General features: G+C 46.4%; 1 protein-coding gene across 1 annotated transcript in view; it reads left to right on the top strand.

Annotated features, from left to right (window-relative positions):
- The window catches only part of CABLES1 (Cdk5 and Abl enzyme substrate 1), a 119,077-nt gene that overhangs the window by 40,839 nt on the left and 58,433 nt on the right, over positions 1–19,805 (top strand). Inside the window, exons 2-3 of the mRNA XM_041753429.1 lie at positions 10,106–10,177; positions 16,119–16,211. Of these exons, the coding sequence (XP_041609363.1) occupies positions 10,106–10,177; positions 16,119–16,211 (165 nt within the window). The remainder of the gene's footprint in view (positions 1–10,105; positions 10,178–16,118; positions 16,212–19,805) is intronic.

Raw genomic sequence — 19,805 nt, forward strand, 5'->3', positions numbered from 1 at the left:
TATTTGACAGCACAAGCAGGGGGAGGGAGGAGGAGACGGAGAAGCAGGAGCCCAATCTGGGATTCCATCCCAGGACCCTGGGATTATGACCTGAGCCGTAGGCAGATGCTTAACCAATGGAGCCACCCAGGCACCTCTATTTTCCTTCTTTTACAAGAAAGATTTCCATGACCCGCTGGGGGGTTTGAATTGTTTCCATCTGCGTCCTGGGAATGGAGCTGGCTTTAGACGTATAAGCTGCTCTGGGTAGTGGAAGTTTTTCCTTGCACAGGCAAGCCAGCTGTGTGTCCTTTGCTCAGAGGCCTAGCAAGGGCTGACTGGTCCTGTAGGGAGGGCATTGACTGATTGCCCCAGCCTCGTGGCCTTGCCCAGCTGGTCTGCCACTGCAGTGTTAGATGCCACGGCTCTCCTCTGGGATTTCTTTCGCGGTCTGACAGGCAGCCGTTGCCAGGTGAGCAAGTAAGGACTGTACTCTGATGCAGCATCACCTTTGCTGCTAGACAAAGGTTTAGATCGTGCAAAGAAGAATTAAGCATGAATTCTTTTTTTTTTTTTTTAAGATTTTATTTATTTATTCATGAAAGAGAGCGAGGCAGAGAGAGAAGCAGGCTCCAGGCAGGAAGCCCAATGTGGGACCCGATCCCAGGTCTCCAGGATCACGCCCTGGGCTGAAGGCAGACACTTAACCGCTGAGCCACCTGGGCGTCCCTTAAGCACGGATTCTAATACACACATCTTCATGCTGAAGCTAAGGCTGATTTTGCTTTAAGACTGACTGCCTATGTATGTAGCTTCTGTTGAGAGGTGATGGCTGACTTCTTTCTTTGTGATCACCTGTGCTTTGTGCTTTGGTGCAAAAACCGTCATTGTCTTCACTGGGCACAGTCTAATTTGACTTCTGCTAAAGGAGCATCTGGAATCTTGGCTTTAACTTTTGCCAAATCATGAACAAAGTTATCAAAACTTAGTTGCTGCATCTGTAGAGTAAGCTTATGATGCTGTGGTGCCAATGACTCGGAGCTATGTTGGAGAAATGAAGTAAAAATGCACTTTAGATGTGCACTTGGCCTTCAGAGAACCTGGGATTTGAAAACTGGCATTTTCACAAAAGGCATATCAATAAAGGTGTATTTCTTGTATATATGGAGGTTCTTCTCTTTAGGGTTCCTTTAACTAGTAGACTTCTGGGATGCCTGGTTGGCTCAGTGGTTGAGCATCTGCCTTTGGCTCAGATTGTGATCCCAGGGCCCTGGGATGGAGTCCTGTATCAGGCTCCCTGCAAGGAACCTGCTTCTCCCTCTACCTACGTCTCTGCCTCTCTCTCCCTGTGTGTCTCACTAATAAATAAATAAAAATTTAAAAAAAAAAATAGGTTCCCATAGTAAATAAGTTTACCAATTATAGATTTCTACTCTGCTTTCCAGGAACACCTTTTGTGCATGAGCTGAATGCTGTTTTTAGAACAAAAGAATAGGTCTGTAATGTGGAAATGCAAGAGATGCAGGCTGGGACCTCAGGACATTTCACAAAGAGATTTTCTACTAAAAAGGCAAGCCCTGCTAGTTTCTAGGTTAGTGGCCTCCGTGTCTTTTCTTGGAAGCTATGAACTCTTAAGTCAGAAAAGGACACTTAAGAGATGAGGCTCCTCCCTTAGTCTCTTGGCTGAAGTGGGACTTCTTTGTGGCCAGCCCTGTCTCCTTGCCCACAGCCCCATAGCACCAGCGTTACCTGGGGAAGGGCGTCAGCGCCCTGATCATCCTCAGAGTTTTCTGAGACCCCAGCAAGGTCTCAGACCACTGCTCCCACACTTGCAGGTTGACATTGTGAACCTGCAGGCATTGGACCCAGGCCTCATGGTGAGGTTGGTGCCCTACTCCTCTTGGTGGTCCCCCTCCTCCCCTCTCTGCTGACCTTCTTCCTCACTTGCTGGTTCACAGCCAGAGAACAGGGTACCTGGGAGAGAATCCTGGATTCTCTGTTGGGCCCATTCTAAATACCCTGCTGAGGTGCTGTGAGTATCTCCATTGGTGGAGACAGGTTGCAGCTTTATCCCAAGGTAGGGTGCTGTTCCCAATGCCCCTTGCTTTTATTAAAGTAAGCTCTTTTTTCTTTTCAGTCTCAATCACAGACAAATATATGTATATTTACATTCATAAGTAGATATGGAACTAGGAAAGGGTCTGAGAGGACATACACCAAACTCTTAAAGGGTGCCCCTGGCCACTGGGTTTGTAGGTCATTTCTCAGTTTCTACTGCATATGTGTCCTGATTTGAAATTTTTTAATGGTGAGATTTATTACTTTAATAGTCACAAAAGCAGTACAGATTCCACTTGAAAAAATGAATGTGTAATAAACTCAAACAGAAGAAAGCCATTTTTTAAAAAGATTTTATTTATTTGACAGCGCGTGCAAGCATACAAGCACAGGGAAGCGGCAGGCAGAGGCAGAGGGGGAGAGGCAGGCTCCCTGAGCAGCAGGGAGCCCAATGTAGGGCTCATCCCAGGACCTGGGGATCATGACCTGAGCTGAAGGCAGACACTTGACTGACTGAGCCACACAGGCACCCCAGAGGAAACTCATTTTAAACATCATGTCTTACACCTGTGACTACTCAGCTGTCCCTCCCTTTTCGCCCTCCCTCTACTCCTTGCTGTAGTGTGGCACTGGGGAGCTTTCTGAGGATGATTTGGGGGCTTCTAGTTGACCAGACTGGGAACTCGTATACTAAATAGAGAGAGCCCACTCACTGATAATTGTGTATAGAAAAGCACTGAATGAAAGGTCAGGTGCTTTCTGGGAAAATTCCACGACAACCCACTTGCCTGATGATGGAGTTCATCATTTTATTCAGCCATTCTTAATTGTACACATGCTCTATTCCTAGGCCACACAAGTGAGGAAGGCATAGAACCTCATGTTTGCTAAAACATGCTCTATTCCTAGGCCATACAAGTGAGGAAGGCATGGAACCTCACTTGAGCCAGCCCACTGTCTAGCGTGGTTTACTTTTATTTGGGGAAGAGAGATGGTTTAGTGGGTGAAAGACAGATACAAAAGCGAATAAACTCCAAGTGTGTGTATGTCTTATGACTATATTAATGGGCCATTTGTGTGGTTGTATTTTTCTTTTTTTGGGTCATAATAACTGAGCAGATTTAAGCCATGACCTCAGCTTATCCATCACTGGTGTAACTGAGGAATCCGTGATGCCCTCACACCCTCCGCACCTGTGAGGACATAACTGTGCCCTCCAGTGGCCTGGCTTGTAGCCAGCAAGGGGGCTTCGTACATGGGGAGAGCTGGAGCCACAGAGGAAATTGCCTTTTTGTGAGGATAGTGATGGCTGGCTCAGATGGTCCAGGTTCCTCCTTGCTGAAAGCTTGTGTTTTGCTCTGAGACTTTTTTTTTTTTTAAGATTTTATTTATTTATTCATGAGAGACCCACAGAGAGAGGTAGAGACCTAGGCAGAGGGAGAAGCAGGCTCCCTATGGGGAGCCTGATGCGGGACTTGATCCCAGGACCCAGGATCACGACCTGAGCCAAAGGCAGACGCTTAACCATTGAGCCACTCAGGTGCCCCTGCAGAGATTTTTAACGGGCCCCAGGGGTTCCATTGGGCAGCCAGGGGAGAGATTGTTGATCCAGCCTTACTTTCTTGTTTGACACTGAGGCTAAGGCCAGGGGCCGCTTTCCTCAGTGCTTGCTGGTCCTGTCAGTGTCACATGCTGTCCCCAGCAGTGCCCACTGCCTAACATTGGCTTTCAAGTCAAGCTGCTGCTTTAGGTCACCCCTTAAGGGGACTGGCCTTGGCCAGCTGGCCCAACTGGACCCAGGATGATGCCACCTGGCCTCACTGATCAGTAGGGGCAGCAGCGAGCTTAGAGTCCAGCTCTGGCAGTTACACCCCTGTCCACACCAGCGCTCTCTCTCTCTGAGGCATTCTGCTTTCTGCGCTAAGAAGAGACGGCCCCTTTTCAGAACCTCTGATGAAGAAGCCCTGGGCACAGCTCCCACCTTGCCCCTCACATTCCTGGGATCCCCAGAATCTCTGGCATCTAGGCTCACAGTGGCTGTGCCCAGGCCTTTTGGGGTGGCCGCCCTCAGTTTGTGTGGATAGTTAGTTGTTATTCCTTCCCTGAAAATGGAGCCAGTGACACTTTTGTGCCTAAAAGACACTTTCAAAATACTGGCCCCAGGTCTTACCTTGTCCAGTCCTGTTACCCACTCACATGTTTTTCTGTGTGATTTTCTTCTCCCTTCTCCCAGTGACCTTTCCTTAGGTGTTCAATGTAAATGGGTTCATTATAACCAGCCCTGAGTCTCAGGAGCACACAGTGACTTGCTCTGCAATGAACCATCAGCTGTAATGATAAGTGGCTTAATTTGGTCCAGGTAGGTGTATCCAGATAAGCAGTCTTGTCATAGATTTGCACCTTCCTTGTCTAGACAGAGTCCAGCGTTCAAAAGATAATGTTCTCAAATGAGTCTGGGGGCTTTGAGGAAACTGATGTGTACAGTCGTTGAATGTGAGCCACACTGGCCTCAAAAGCATCAAGGGACAGTGTGGAAGGGCCCAAATTGTAACTGTCAGACAAGGCAGGGAACCCTGACGATTTGATCTGAGAAACCAGTCGTGGCCTCTTCCCACTTAATGATGTGGACACATAATGCTTGGACTTACTTAATGTCTGCTTGCTTAATAAGAAGGTATGTATTCTTTATCAGTCATTAAAACATGCAAAGACCTCTGCTTGGTAACTGCCGCATGATGAGGACTTTGCATAGTAATGGAATTAGTTTATGAGGCAGACTGCAGGGTGAAAGTGCCAGGTGAGGGTTGGCCACCTGCCCTGAGCCTTCTCTTCCATTTTGGGCTTTCTGAGGCTAGAAAGCAAAATGAGAGGTTATTATACACCTCAGAAGGATCTAGCAAGTGGCAAGGAGCAGAGATGAGCACCACTGGGATCACACCACAGGGTGTACCCTTGTGGCAGTGAACAAAGGTTTCCTATGTGGGAAGGGCAGGCACCACATCTTTGTTTTCATGGTGCTTTTTGACTGAAATGTTCTTTGCAAGTGCTGCATGTCCATCTTGAAGAATACAGTTGACCCTAAACAACATGAAGGTTAGGAACACAGCACTGGCCCCCATCCCCACCCTGTGTGCAGTGGAAAATCTGCATGTAATTTCTTACTCCCCCACAACTACCAAGTAGCCTGCTGTTGACTGGAAGCCTTACCAATAACAAATAGTCAATTAACACATATTTTGTACATTATATGTATTATATACTGTATTCTTACAATAAAGGAAGCTAGAGAAAAGAAAATGTTAAGAAAACCATAAGGAAGAGAGAACAGACTTGTAGTACTGTATTTATCAAAGAAGTTCACATATAAGTGGACCTGCGCAGTCAATCCCATGGTGTTCAAGGGTCAAATGTATATTGCTTGGTTCCATCCATGAAGGAGGGAAGCACATCCACTGACTTTAAAGGAATAAGTGGGTATTTGGGGTTTGGGTTTTATTTCCTTTAAGGATTCCAGCCTTAAATCCATGTAGGTGTGTATGAATCTATAACTGTTCAGCTCATGAAGAAAGTATCAAATATACTGGCCTTTTTTTTTTTTTTAAAGGTTTTATCTGGGGATCCCTGGGTGGCTCAGCAGTTTCGCACCTGCCTTTGGGCCCAGGACACAATCCTGGGGTTCTGGGATGGAGTCCCTTGTCGGGCTCCCAGCATGGAGCCTGCTTCTCCCTCTGCCTGTGTCTCTGCCCCTCTCTCTCTATGTCTATCATAAATAAATAAAAATAAACCTTAAAAAAAATAAAGGTTTTGTTTATTTATTCATGAGAGACAGAGAAGAGAGAGGGAGGGAGAGAGAGGCAGAGACATAGGCAGAGGGAGAAGCAGGCCCCCCGCAAGGAGCCCGATGTGGGACTTGATCCTGGATCCTGGGATCACACCCTGGGCCAAAGGCAGACGCTCAAACCACTGAGCCACCCAGGTATTCCTGCACTGGCTTTTAGAAAACAAACCCTGGGCACCTGGCTTTGACTCTTGAACTTGGGGTTGTGACTTCAAGTCCTACCGTGGGCATACAGATTACCTTTTTTTTTTTTTTTTAAGATTTTATTTAAATGAGGGATCCCTGGGTGGCGCAGCGGTTTGGTGCCTGCCTTTGGCCCAGGGCGCGATCCTGGAGAACTGGGATCGAATCCCACATCGGGCTCCCGGTGCATGGAGCCTGCTTCTCCCTCGGCCTATGTCTCTGCCTCTCTCTCTCTCTCTCTCTCTCTGTGATTATCATAAATAAATAAAAATTAAAAAAAAATAATAAGATTTTATTTAAATGAGAGAGAGCACTGCGCAAGTGAGTGGGGAGAAGTAGAGGGAGGACAAGTAGACTCCGTGTTGAGCACTGAGCCTGATGTGGGGATTTGATCTTACGACCCTAGAACACAACCTGAGCCAAAAGAGTTGAAACCCAACCGACTAAGCCATTTAGGCTCCCCCATACAGATTACTTCTTAAAAGTCCTTATAAAGGTACAGAAAAATACATTCAAACTTGGTTCTCTTTTAAAAGATACTTATTTTTAAGATTTATTTACCTTTAGAGAGACAGAGTGAGCACGGGGAGGGGCAGAGAGAGAATCCCAACCAGACTCCCCACTGAGTGTGGAGCTGGAAGCAGGGCTTGATCCTGAGACCCTGGGACCATGGCCTGAGATGAAACCAAGAGTCATTTACCCAACCAACTGAGCCACTCAGGTGCCCTGTAAGATTTTAAATAATCTTTCTATGCAGTATGGGGCTTGAACTCACAACCTTGAGTTACATGCTCTACTGACTGAGTGATTCAGGCACTTCTCAAATTTGGTTATTTTCCAAATAAGCACCTTTCTTTTCTGGTGTGGGAAAAGCTGGATACAGCTTTTTCATAGGGAAATTATCAGATTATGTGCTTTTGTGAATAGACCTATTTTTCCAGGGTGGGCACCTTGGTCTGAATGTTAGATGAGAGCCTATGGGGTCCCAGCCTATGCACCAGGGCCTTGTCTGTTTACCATGGGATTCACTTGGCATTTGCAGCTGGAGTGCCAGCCCTGCCGTCCTTGGAGGGGATGAGAGGCAGCCTGAAATGCTGGAGGAGCTTGAGGGATTATTAACGAGATTGCTTAGAGATTGTCTCATGGACTCCCCCTGGAATATGAGCTCCTCAAAGACAGGAGTCAAGCCTGGGTTGGCTTTATGTTCCCCACGGGTGAGGCTCATAGTTGGTATGGTTGAGTGTGTTGGCACAGGGTATGTTAAGAAAATGCACATGCCTCGTCTTTGCTGGGGCCTTCGGTTGTATCCTTGCTCCCCAAGGACCCAACCCCAGAACTTCTCGGTGGATCTCTGTTAGGATCATTGAAGGAGGGAGGCTTTGAAGTTGGTCTCTCACCCACCCTGGTGGCAGATTGAATAGAAGATTAAAATGTCTATTTACTGGTTATCTGAAAATGCTCTTCCACAAAAGAAGGCTCAAAGTTTGACAGAATTTTTTTGAGATTTTCAGGATCTGAAACCTATACTTTATGTCTGCCTATGGCTAAAAGTTACGTCTAATGACAATTTAGACTGTGTACTTAAATTAATATTTGACTTTTAAAAAAAATATTTGACTTTTAAGAATTCAGAACACTATCCAGAGATGAACAGACTAAATATTTTAATGATTACCTTCTAGCTCTGGAGGAGACAGTGGTATTAAGTGAGAACAGTGCACAGAGGCCTGAGGGGACTAATTGTCTAGGTGGCCAGTGCATCAGCAAAGGTGGCATGCAGTTCTTAGAGGGTGTAGGTGTCAAAGGAGCATGTGACTCAGGTGGGCTCAGGCACAAGGCATTTCGGGGTGACCTTGCTTGCTATTGGCTGGGTTTGGAGGAAGGGCCAGAGCTAGGACAGCCAGGCTGATCCCAGTCAGTTGACCTGGGATGAGGGAATGGTGGGGGAGGTGTCAGGACAGGAGGCAGCCCCAGTTGGGGGAATTAGAGTGTTGTCCAAAACCCAGTAGCTACCAATCATTTTTTGCCCCGTGAGGAAATTGAGGCTCAAAGATTAAGGGGTTTTCTAAGATTCCAAAGCAATGCATGGCCCTTATGGAATTCACCTGCCTCTGGATGGGGAACATGGGGGCCCTGGTCCTGGAGAGCTATGATAGATGAGAATGTGACTGACGGGGTGTTTGCCCTGTTCCAGCCTGAGTACATGGAAGGGCTATGTTTCAACTGATGGCCCAGACACTTCAAAGCCACAGCTGCAAGGTGCTCTCACGGGGGTCCTGGTGTAGCTGAGTCCCTGGAGTTATGGGGCCGCACAGGACAGTATTACTTACTAATGAATTGGCCACCTATAAAATCAACACCTATAAAATCAGTTCCCGAGAGAGAGAGAGAGAGAGAGAGAGAGAGAGAGATGTGTGTGATGACTGTTGTGGAAAGGATTTGATGTCAGAAGATTAAGAAAGGCTCTTGGAAATTGATGAAGCCAAAAAAAAAAAGAAAAAAAAAATTGAAGCCCTTGAATCATTTGCAAAAATGACCTTTCTGATGGTCTTATTGAAAGTAAAACATAAAATGGGGATCCCTGGGTGGCACAGCGGTTTGGCGCCTGCCTTTGGCCCAGGGCGCGATCCTGGAGACCCGGGATCGAATCCCACGTCGGGCTCCCGGTGCATGGAGCCTGCTTCTCCCTCTGCCTGTGTCTCTGTCTCTCTCTCTCTGTGACTATCATAAAATTAAAAAAAAAAAAAAAGAAAAGAAAAAAAGAAAGTAAAACATAAAGCAAAAGGTTCAGGGTAGTTGGTCAGGAAAAGGCACACACAAAACGAAAGAACGCTTGTTTCATTTTGTTGTTCTTTGGGGACAAATTAGAACATGGTTACAATTGCATGTTCTTAACCTACTTTTTTTTTTTTTAAGATTTTATTTATTCATGAGAGACACGGGGGGGGGGGGGGGGGGGCGCGGCCAGAGAGAGAAGCAGGCTCAATATAGGGAGCCCGACGTGGGACTAGATCCCAGGTCTCCAGGATCACGCCCAGGGCCGAAGGTGGTGCTAAGTCGCTGAGCCACCCAGGCTGCCTCTTAACCTACTTTTATTGAATGTAATATAAAAGACTTATCTTTCTCATTATAGTCTCCTTTTTTTCAAGATCAAAACCCAGTCATATTTTTTTCTATCTACCCCCCTCAACCAAACCATTTACTATGAAATGATATTCTTTGTACAAATGGATTGATTGTAAAGTTACCAGCCTCTCCATGCCACCCTGGTCCCTATACCAGATATTCTTAACTAGGACCTGTTCTTATTTTATTTTATTTATTTATTTATTCATTTATTTTATTTATTTTATTTATTTTATTTTATTTTATTTTAATTTTTTAATTTGGCAAAAGGAACTTGATTAAGGAGATTTTAGCTGGTGGTTTGAGATTCTTTAGCAGCCCGGAAAAAAGAGTCCCATGTCTTGTCTAATCATGCTCTGAGGTCTATTCTTACTGGTCTCTGAGAAACTTTCCCAAAGGAGTCCTGTCTTACTTGTGTATAGTTGCTGTTGAAATCGTGGCCATCAAGAGACTATAACTTTTTTTATTGCATCCTAATGATTTTGAGAATTTATTTAATATGATTTTAAAATTTAGTATTTATCAGTTAACCTGGTTCAGACCACAGGGTAGTGGAATACTTAATAGTATTATCTAATGCTTTAGAAAAACTCCACACAGTATCCAAGTTATAGAAGGGGCACCTTGTCTTTTTTGAGGAAATTGCAGCATAAAAGGATCACTTAATTCCCTGATCACCATAAAGAGGTCTTATTGACTGGAGAGAATGCTCAGGATTCAGCAAGGCAAGATGGGCCTGGCATTCAGGGTGCGTGCAGGCTGGGAGCATCGTAGCTTTTAGAGACAGCTTTTGTCCAATCTTTTTTTTCCCCTCTTGATATACTTTATTTTTTCGAACAGTTTTAGATTTACAGAAATGCCTGCTCCATTATACGATGTGGTTTTAACTACTAAAAAGGATTTTCCCCCCTCTTTCTGCAGACGTCGCCTTATCTCCCAGAGATCATCCTTGGAGACCCTGGAAGATATTGAGGAAAATGCCCCTCTACGGAGGTAAGTTTTTACTGTTGCACTTATGTGTATGTAAATAGCCTGCAGCGCAATACGACAGAGCCAAAGGTGGTGGTTGTTTTTTAAGTCCTCGATCTACACAATTAAATTCTTTTAAATGATGGCCTGATCCCCGGACCCATCGTTTGGAAACCCCAAGCCTGAGGGCCGTGAGAACAGTATTAAACTTCAGTTATGCGTTCGGAAAGCCCAGTTTGCATGGTGGCTCTGGGTGCTGTCTTCCTTTCCAGTGTGAAAGCTGCTGCTTGTTGGAGACGAGCCAGCCCATCGTTGTCCCAGTTTTCTTAGGTGCAGTGACACAGCCATCATGATCCTGAGTTGCATTAGCAGGTGCCCGCCACGTGACTCCATCACCGGTTGCTGGGGAGAGTGGATGAGGATAGCTGTGAGGGCCTCCCAGGAGCCGACAGGGATTTCTCCGTTGGGGTCAGAAAGCCACCTGTGTTTGGGTGACAGCAGTGCGGAGCTGTGCCCGCCCTCATCCGCCGCCCCCCATCTGTGCCCACCCCCCGCCCCCCACCCCCTTTAGTGGAGGAGACCGTATTCACACAGCACACCTCTGTTACCCTCGCGGTGGCTCAGCCGGGGGGGTGGCGGAGTGTTCCTTCTGCAGAAGGACGCTTCACGGGGCATGCGCGGCGGCTTCACGGGGCATGCGCGGCGGCTTCACGGGACATGCGCCGCGGCTTCACGGGGCATGCGCGGCGGGTGACGCAGAGGGAGCCCGGAACCCAGGTCTGCGCACCTCGTGCTTTGGGCCCTGGAGCGGACTCGGGAGCGCGGGTGCCTGGTTTGAGCCTGGGAGGGTGTTGCTGTGGACCGAAGCCTCTCACCCTGGAACCTGCCTGCCCCTTCCCCGGCTGGGGCTTCGCTCCCTGGTTAGTCCTGTCCACAGACCAGCTGGATGGAAGATGCAGCATAGACAGGTGATAGATCTGATCGAGAGTATTGGGTGGGGGATCCCGGAGTGGCCCAGCGGTTTGGCGTCGCTGTCAGCCCAGGGCGTGATCCTGGGGTCCCGGGATCGAGTCCCACGTCGGTCTCCCTGCATGGAGCCTGCTTCTCCCTATCCCCATGTCTCTGCCTCTCTCTCTCTCTCTATCATGAAATCTTAAAAAAAAAAAAAAAAATTGGGTGTATCAAGCCTCGCTGCTGATGTCTTTCCAAAGACAAAGTCAGCGCCAGCCTGTATTTCCACCTTTAAAGTCGTTTTTGGAAACGTACGTAATCTCTGGGACCAACTTCGGGTGAATGGCGTCTGGCTGTAATGTAGCTTGGGTGCTGGGAGAGGGCTGTTTCCTTAGATAGGCCTACAAAAAGCTGAGCAAAATGCCCACTTAGCTGCCTCTGGCCCAGAATCATCCTGAGAAGGGAGGAAAAACGAAAAACGTTCTCAGGTGGCACTGAGCGGCTTTGGCATCGGAGCAGGTAAGGTCACCCTTGCCACAAATGGGGAAATCAGTGACTAGAACTCAAAGAGCTTCTGGTATTTGAGATGCCTCAGTTAAGGCAGTGCGGTAGCTGCGAGTCAAGGCAAAAAACCAGGTAAAAGAATGTCATTCTGTCCTCAGGGATTCCAGGTGGTTACAGAGAAAGGGCGAGGAGCTACGTGCAGGGTTTCTGATCGCCTGCGGCTTGGTCACCTCTGTCCTCTCCTCCCAGAATCCACCCAGGCTGGTCCTCTGACCTCTACCCCTCAGTCGTAGGATACCACAAATGAGCACAGTAAAAAGGGCTTCAGCCACTACTGAGCTACTACTTATCCAGCTCTTACTTACAGAACAATATACTTAATTTCCAAGAAATCTTGTATAAATGTAAAATTTTAAAGACAAGTCTGAAACCAAGGAAATTAAGCCAATTTGGCCAGTTTGAGAAGGCTTTATTTTCCCTAATAGACTTTTTTTTTTTTTTTATAAAGATTATTTATTTATCCATGAGAGACAGAGAGGGACAGAGACACCGGCAGAGGGAGAAGCAGGCTCCACGCAGGGAGCCTGATGTGGGACTCAATCCTGGGACTCCAGGATCACGCCCTGGGCGGAAGGCAGGCGCTAAACCGCTGAGCCACCCAGGCTGCCCTAGACTTTGTTTTTAATTTAGAAAAAGTTCTGATATTTATTTAGGCAGAGCACTGGGTACTTTGCAGAATTGTTAAATGACTGTATTGTACACCTAAAACTAATAAAAGGCTGCATGGAGCTATCCTAGAATTAAAAATAACAGCTAATTAAGACATGTATTTATTCCTAGGAAATAAAAGTAGCATGGGCACACCAGAACAGATATTCATTTGGGAGTCTAGGGGCCTGAATCCTTGGCTTGGTTCTTTTACTAACTGGTTACATGGCCTTAGACATTTTATGTAGCTTCTCATTTTTCCCATCTGTAAAATGGGAGAGCAAACTGTGACTGCCCTCTGAGGTCTTTTCCAGCTCCCAGTTTTGTGAAATGAATGTACACTGAAGTGTTTTGGGAACTGTGGGGGCGGAAGGGTATTAGCCCAACTTGCTTTTAAACTCAGCACGGTGACTAAATGGCTGCAAGGCATCTATTAAAAACCTTTTGCATAATTAAGTGTATCCTGTAATCAGTGCTAACAAGAAAGAGCTAATCTTTCATTAAATTAGTTTTTAATTTAATTCTATCCTAATTTAATTTTGCATCACTTAAGACGTATGTTTTTAAATGGATACTGAAATTAGTTCTTTGCTTAACCTGCCACAAGCTGAGTGCTCAGTCTTCCAGTTTCCTTGGCAATTGTTGCTAATGCCACAGTTCTCTTTTAAAACATTTCTTAGATTCCCTGGTGGTTTAGTTGAAAGCTTTAAAAAATGCAGGACAACAAACAACTGTCTGAAGGAGGGGCTAGATTAGTAGCATATGCCCTTACAATTGGGTGCTGCTCCATTCTTTTTTAAAGTCTCGCCTTTTTCCTGCATCTCAGTTTACTGGTGAGTTGGTGTCCTGCACCTACCTACAACTCCTGGAGTTAAGCATTCATAATAAGAGGCTTTAGATTAAGGAGTTTTCCACCTGCCTGGTGGTTATCTGGTATCCTAATATTAAGGACCTGAGACATTGCTACGAGGTGTCCAGAAGAACCTCGGTTTGGTGGTGGCAAATGTGCCAGCCATCTCCACCTGCCCCTCTTTTCCAGCCTGTCCGGGTTGGTGGGTGCTGGCTGCTGCACCATTCAGTGATTACTGGCTCCTCTTCCTTTCCATGTGAGTGCCAGCAACCACCTGTGGCCCTTTTGCAGCCTTCCAGTTGTAGCAGAAGGCCAGGGAATTTTGTGCTCACACCCAAAGGGTTACAGCTCTTCTTTTTGCAGGCATGGGAAGCAGAGAGCAGCTCAGGTCTTCCCTTTTCTGGGCTGGGATCAGTACCACCTTCCTGCTATGGGGGCAGGCATACCTACCCTCTATCCTCATAGTCCAGTTCTTGGCCCACTAGCTCAGGAAACTACTGTTTGGGGGGAAATGGTAAGAGTATGAGGACACTTCTGGACACTTGGCCCTCTCCAGAAACCAGTGGAAGCATAGCCTTAAATCAGAGATTCTCTTCTCTCCAGTGGCTGCATGTGTCTAGAACCTTCTGCAGTGTGTCTGAGAAACATTTGGGGACCTTGGGTGGCCTGCAGACTCCAGTCATTTTGGAGGTAGAACTGCGGCAGTTTGGGGTCTTGGATCTGCTTCCAGAGAGCTACCCAAAGAAGGCAGAGTGAGGCTCCCATCCCCTTGAACCTCAGTAAGACTAAATCTGGGTTTGGAAGCTTGGAGTGGAAAGGGGGATTGATGGGTGCCTTCTGCTCAAATCCTGCCTGAAGGCCACAGGAAACATTGACTAAATACAAGTCTTTCTTTAAAAGACTCTAAAACCAAGAATTCAGGCTCCTTAGTGGCAGTTAAAATTTTAAGAAGATAGGAAGCAAATAGTAACAAAATCTGCATGCATTGTAGCTGATGGGCTGTTAATAATCACAACAGTGAGATTTGTATACAAATATTTACATGTGTATATACCTGTGTGAATGTGAATGTGAATGCTTGTATTTGATTGTGTCACTTGACAGTTTATGAATTTCTTTTTTTTTTTTTTAATTTTTATTTATTTATGATAGGGACACTGAGAGAGAGAGAGAGGCAGAGACACAGGCAGAGGGAGAAGCAGGCTCCATGCCCTGGGAGCCTGACGTGGGACTCGATCCCGGGGCTCCAGGATCGCGCCCTGGGCCAAAGGCAGGCGCCAAACCGCTGAGCCACCCAGGGATCCAAGTTTATGAATTTCTTGTGTATACCATTAAGTTTAATCCTGATAACAACACTAGGAGGGATCTGAAATAATTACTAGTGATAAGTCGGGGTATCAGTTGTAGTGAGTTTGAGGCTGGAGGCAGGGAGGATGGTGGTTTCTGCTGAAGTGTCTTTCAGGGCCATATGGGCCCAGAGCATGGTCTGTGGACCCTGCCCTGATGTGGTGGACCTGACTTGAAGTGGGGGGCTTTCCCTCCTCTAGACCCAAGGACTGGGGAACCCTGTTTTCCTGATGAAAGCTGTGAAATGTTTGCTACTATGTCTTTGATTTAGCCTGTGCTCAATTGAATTCAGTAAGGGTTTTTTTTTTCCAGCTGGGGGAAAAAAATCATTCTCAGCACTCTTAGGGAATGGCTTTTGGGAAGACTGGTCCTTACTGGAGGGAGGAGTACGGGGGTTTGAAGGGATGTACCACCTGACATCTGTGCCAGGGACATCACCTGGTTTCCCTCAAGCTGGGCCCTTGGAGTCGCTGTGCAGGCCTGTGACCTTGCCCATTCCCTAGTCCTGAACCCAAACATGCTCCCAAGCCCACTTGCCCTCAACTGGACCTCCTTGTTGGGTCATCTTGTTAGTCTTCCCTGAAGCCTCCAAGTTCAGAACTGACTGAATTCAGGTGGTGGCTCCAGCCCAGAGCTCAGTATAGCAGGCACTGCCGCTCCAAAACTCACTCTTTGAAGCCTAAGAGTACGAAGGTACCCACGCCCCATGGCAGGAGCCAGCCCTTGGGGCCAATGGTCAGAAAAGTTTAAGTAGACCAAAAAATTGGTAGCAAAAACCCAAATAGAAACATCCCAGCTCTCTTTCTCAAGACAAGACCAAACTTCAGACTCTTATTTGTTGATTTTTTTTTCTTGCCCTTTTTTTTATTCTTGCGGTTGTAAAACTTTAGAATTTGCCAGGTAACTTTGGGGAAAAAAAAAAAAAAGACAAGATCTTTTTAGCCTTATGGTGTATTCTGTTTGTCCTGTAGTACAAGTGGTGTCCTATATTCCAGGAAAAAAAATAATTTGAATCCAAGTCATTTTGTTCGACAAATATTCACTTAAAAATACATCTTGGGGGGAAAAAAAGAGAACAGCCGTTCCTTCAAAGTAAAGCCGTGACTTCCAGGCGTAGTCAAGTTAAGCATTGACGCAGCTGTCCAAGTTGTTCAGGCCAGAGTCCTGCTATGGAAGAAAAATGATTTGGCATTGCTCTTAAACTGAATTTTCCAGTGTTTTTCTTCCCTCTGTAAATTCTTTAAATTTACAGTTTTCTGTTCCCGTTACCGGTGTTGATACAGGAGGATTCTTTTTAAGATGACAAGAAAGAATAATGTCTTTGGAATCCATGCAGGTTCTGTTATTGTAACTGAGGACAATAGTTTTCATTAGCTGGCTTTCCAGAGACCCATATAAATGACTATCAGGATTATCAAGGAAGTTGTCTTTCGTTGGAGGTTTTTTTTTTTTTTTAAAGCTACTTTGCTTCCAGCCGTATTGTCCTCATTATCCTCGGGGTGATTCAAACCATTTGTCTGGTCTTCCTTCCTGTCTTTGTGTGGAGATGTCTCAGCTGTCTTGTGGGCAACTGACCCATGTTTTTGAAATGACTTTATTTTTCAGATGTCGAACTCTCTCAGGTTCGCCCAGACCAAAGAACTTTAAGAAGATTCATTTTATCAAGAACATGCGGCAGCACGATACCAGGAATGGCAGGTACTACACTAACTGAAGCCTCCCCGCCAGCCTCCCTGCTGTAGGAGGGGGGTGGTCCAGTGAGGATGGGAGGATGGGGCTGTTTGTGTGGCCAGATCTCTGCACAGCGAAGCCCACGCTGTTCAGATGAACAGGACCTCATATAACCTTTCCAAACAGATTGTTTCCACCCCACTCCCACTAGCACCATCCAGAGAAGTCTACAGAAAATAATGCTCCCTGATAGCGACCAAAGGCTTGGTGAGATTTTCAGGCTAACTACAAATGGAATATTTAATAGCACTCAAATATATTTTTATAGAAAACCAAGCAAAAGTGCATTTTTAAAAAATTGTCTGCTTTGTTGGGTTTTATCTTCTTTTTTTTCACTAGGGCTATGTGCTCTGGTCAGTAAAGATCCCACCAGGTCTGTGCTCACACTTGGCTTTGTCGCTAGCTTTGACGACCCGGCAGGTTCTTTTTGGGCACCGATTCAGATTCGTGGGCCTGCTGACGGCTGGAGCACGTGTTTCTCCAGCTCTTCCATTGCTTTTTTGGAAAATGCTATTCAATGAAAATTAGTGTAACTGAAATTTATATAACTATGATAATAAAACTCCTGGCAACAAATAGATCAGGGTTGTTTGGCACGCATACATTTGTCCAAAGGGCTGAGTCTGTTCATGGCAACCTCATGGCAGCACAGGAACAGAGCTCCAAGACCTGTTGGTCCCTGGTGCTCTGTACCCTTTGCTCCTCCCCACTGACCTGTGACCTGCAGGGTGGTTTCCCCATGATGGCACCCTGGAGCAGAGGTCCTGTGACAAAGACCATTTTATTTTATTCCCTCCAGATGCACAGAAAACTCTATAGACCCTACTAACAATCTCTGTTCCATACCAAATGAAGATTGCCAGAAAGTGTTTTTTTGTTTGTTTTAAAGATTTTATTTATTCATGAGAGAGACAGAGACACAGGCAGAGGGATGAGCAGGCTCCATGCAGGGAGCCTGACATGGGACTCCTGGGTCCCCAGGATCATGCCCTGGGCTGAAGGCGGCGCTGAACCACTGAGCCACCCAGGCTGCCCTGCCAGAAAGTCTTGAGTTAGGTGTACAGACTAAGGCCCAGCGTACCTGTCTGTAATTTGGTAGGAAATACACTGTACAACCCTAAAGATAACACTAATGATTACAGTTTTTGAGGACTTGTTTTCTTGAAGTTAATGCCTATTTTTTAAACTGACTTAAACAGGGAACATAATTTTATAGCTGTTCAGTGGTTTCAGAATAGGAGAACCGAGCTCCCTCATCAACCAGTGTTTATGTAGTTGGTGTATATTCCTAAATACAGAGCTTTTAGTTAAAATGTACCCAGCTGTCGTCTGTTAAAGAGAATATTCTGAATTTCTCTCACTTAATCTTACTCTCACAGTTATTGTGCCTTATTCCCTTAGCCATCCTGTTTTATTTTTCTTTTGAGGCTCATACTGATCTTAACCTTCACTCAGAAGCCATTTTTAGTATAATTACTCATCGTTTATTTACATTTGTGTCCTGTTAATCTCCTTAACCATAAAATAAACCTAGATAGCCTTTAATACCTAAATCAAATCAAGACAAAGCCAGAGGAGTGGGCTAGACTAGTAGCATTCCCCACCTCTGGTGGTACTGATGCTGTGGAGGATGCAGAGGCAGCTGACTACCTGTCCTGGTGTGGTAGTGAGAGGATGTAGCTAATAAAACATTTGGGCTGATGGGATTGCCAGCATACAGGACAGAGTCCGCCTTCCCGGCACACCCTTGACCCAGGGACAACACAAACAGTCCTGAAAGCATGCAGTTGCTAGCAGTTTTGCTGGGGAATTTTCAGAGGGAGCCAGGAAGGATTATTAGCTTATCTGAAGATCTGAGAATTGGAATTTAGGGCAGGAAAGCAAGCTAAGAGCTATTGTGGGAACCACAGGCTGTGGGTTGTGCCACAGCCAGTTGTGTCTACCCCAGTGAGAGCTGCTTCTCCTGTGCCAGAGGAAAGATAAAAGGGCTGGAGGTACTCTCCCTTCTTCCTCTGGGTTAGTAGCAAGGATGGGTTGTCCTTAGGTAGATGAAAAGAAAGAATTTGAGAGGACACCAGGAAGAAAATATGGTTTCTGAGGCAACAGAAGGAAATTCTGGTCGAGCTGATGAATGGGAGGATGTGACCCAGCCTTTTGAGAAAAGAAAGAATTGGCCCCATCATAGCCAGGCAGCATTAGGTTGTCCTGACAGAGGGACATGTGGATGAGCTCTAGTCCAGCAGTGGTGGGGAGGAGGGATCTTGGTCATGCTCGGAAGGGAGGGTGGCTGGTGCATCGGCAGGGGTGTCCAATTCTCCCACCTGTGGTGTACCGAGGTGTATGTACCACTATACCAGATGGTGCATTCTTGCAGCGAGGATTGAACTCAGGTTTGCCTGCGGGTGCTGGGAAGGAAGGAGGCTTTACAGAGAAGGCTGGAGATGTTCATTGAAGAGCTTGAAAGTCTGTACTGAAAATGGAATGGTTGGAGTACTGATATCCTGCCTTTTCTTGTACCTGGGGAAGGGGACCAAGAAGGGGCCGGAAGAGTCCCCCAGGCCCAGTCCCACAGTGGCTCCCACTCATGGCTGTGCCAGCTTCCAGGTGTCCTTGTGATCTGTGACTAGCACACACCAGGCTCTCAAGACTGCAGGCCCACCCTGGGGCCCACTTGCTGCTCTGGAACTGAAGACCTCAGTGTTGAGGCAGCTCCATGCCCAAGCCTGCTGACTGGGTGACAGAAGCACCACCGTAGAAGGGGATTGGGCTCCAGGCTCAGCGAGAACTAAGTGCAGCTGACACCAGGACAGGGGAGCAAGCAACTGTTCTGGAACTCAGTGCCCAACCTGTGGGTATGAGAAACAGTTTAAAATAAGAAGGAGAAAACTCCTAAAAACTGAGAACCAAATATGGTAAAAAGACAACACTTGCATCAAATTCAAGTGGACATAACAATCAGGAATCTCAGGGTAACTGCTTAGAAACAAACATTGGGGTCTTGGGCAGCTTCATGTTCTCCCACTTCTCTCTGTGACGTTAGACGAATCTCAACTACCGTGAAGTAGAGATGAGTACCTTCCATAAAAGGTGTGGTTCTGATGGAGAATGGAATCTACTCGAAGGAAAACCTGTCTTCACCTTCTTCAAAATCAGTGAATTCTGTGTCATTGGCCTTGAGGACCTGCTGGAAGGCTTTGGGTGTAGGTAAAGTACAGAACACCAAGCTCAGGGTGTTTTGGGGTCATGTTGCAGACCCTCAAGCCAGTTGGGGGTAAAAGAAGTCTACAGCCTGGACACAGGTTACAGATCCAGTGATGGAAGCTTCCACTACACTGTTGGGACCAGATGGGCATCATGTGTTCTTTTTTTTCTTAAGATTCTATTTATTTATTCATGAGAGACACAGAGAGAAGCAGAGACATAGGCAGAGGGAGAAGCAGGCTCCCTGCAAGGACTCTGATGTAGGACTAGATCCCGAGCCCTGGGATCATGCCCTGAGCCAAAGGCAGATGCTCTGCTGAGCCACCCAGGTGTCATGTGTTCTTGACCAGCCCTGAGTAG

This window comes from Vulpes lagopus, chromosome 1 (assembly GCF_018345385.1).
Source record: "Vulpes lagopus strain Blue_001 chromosome 1, ASM1834538v1, whole genome shotgun sequence".
In the NCBI taxonomy this organism is placed as follows: Eukaryota; Metazoa; Chordata; class Mammalia; order Carnivora; family Canidae; genus Vulpes; species Vulpes lagopus.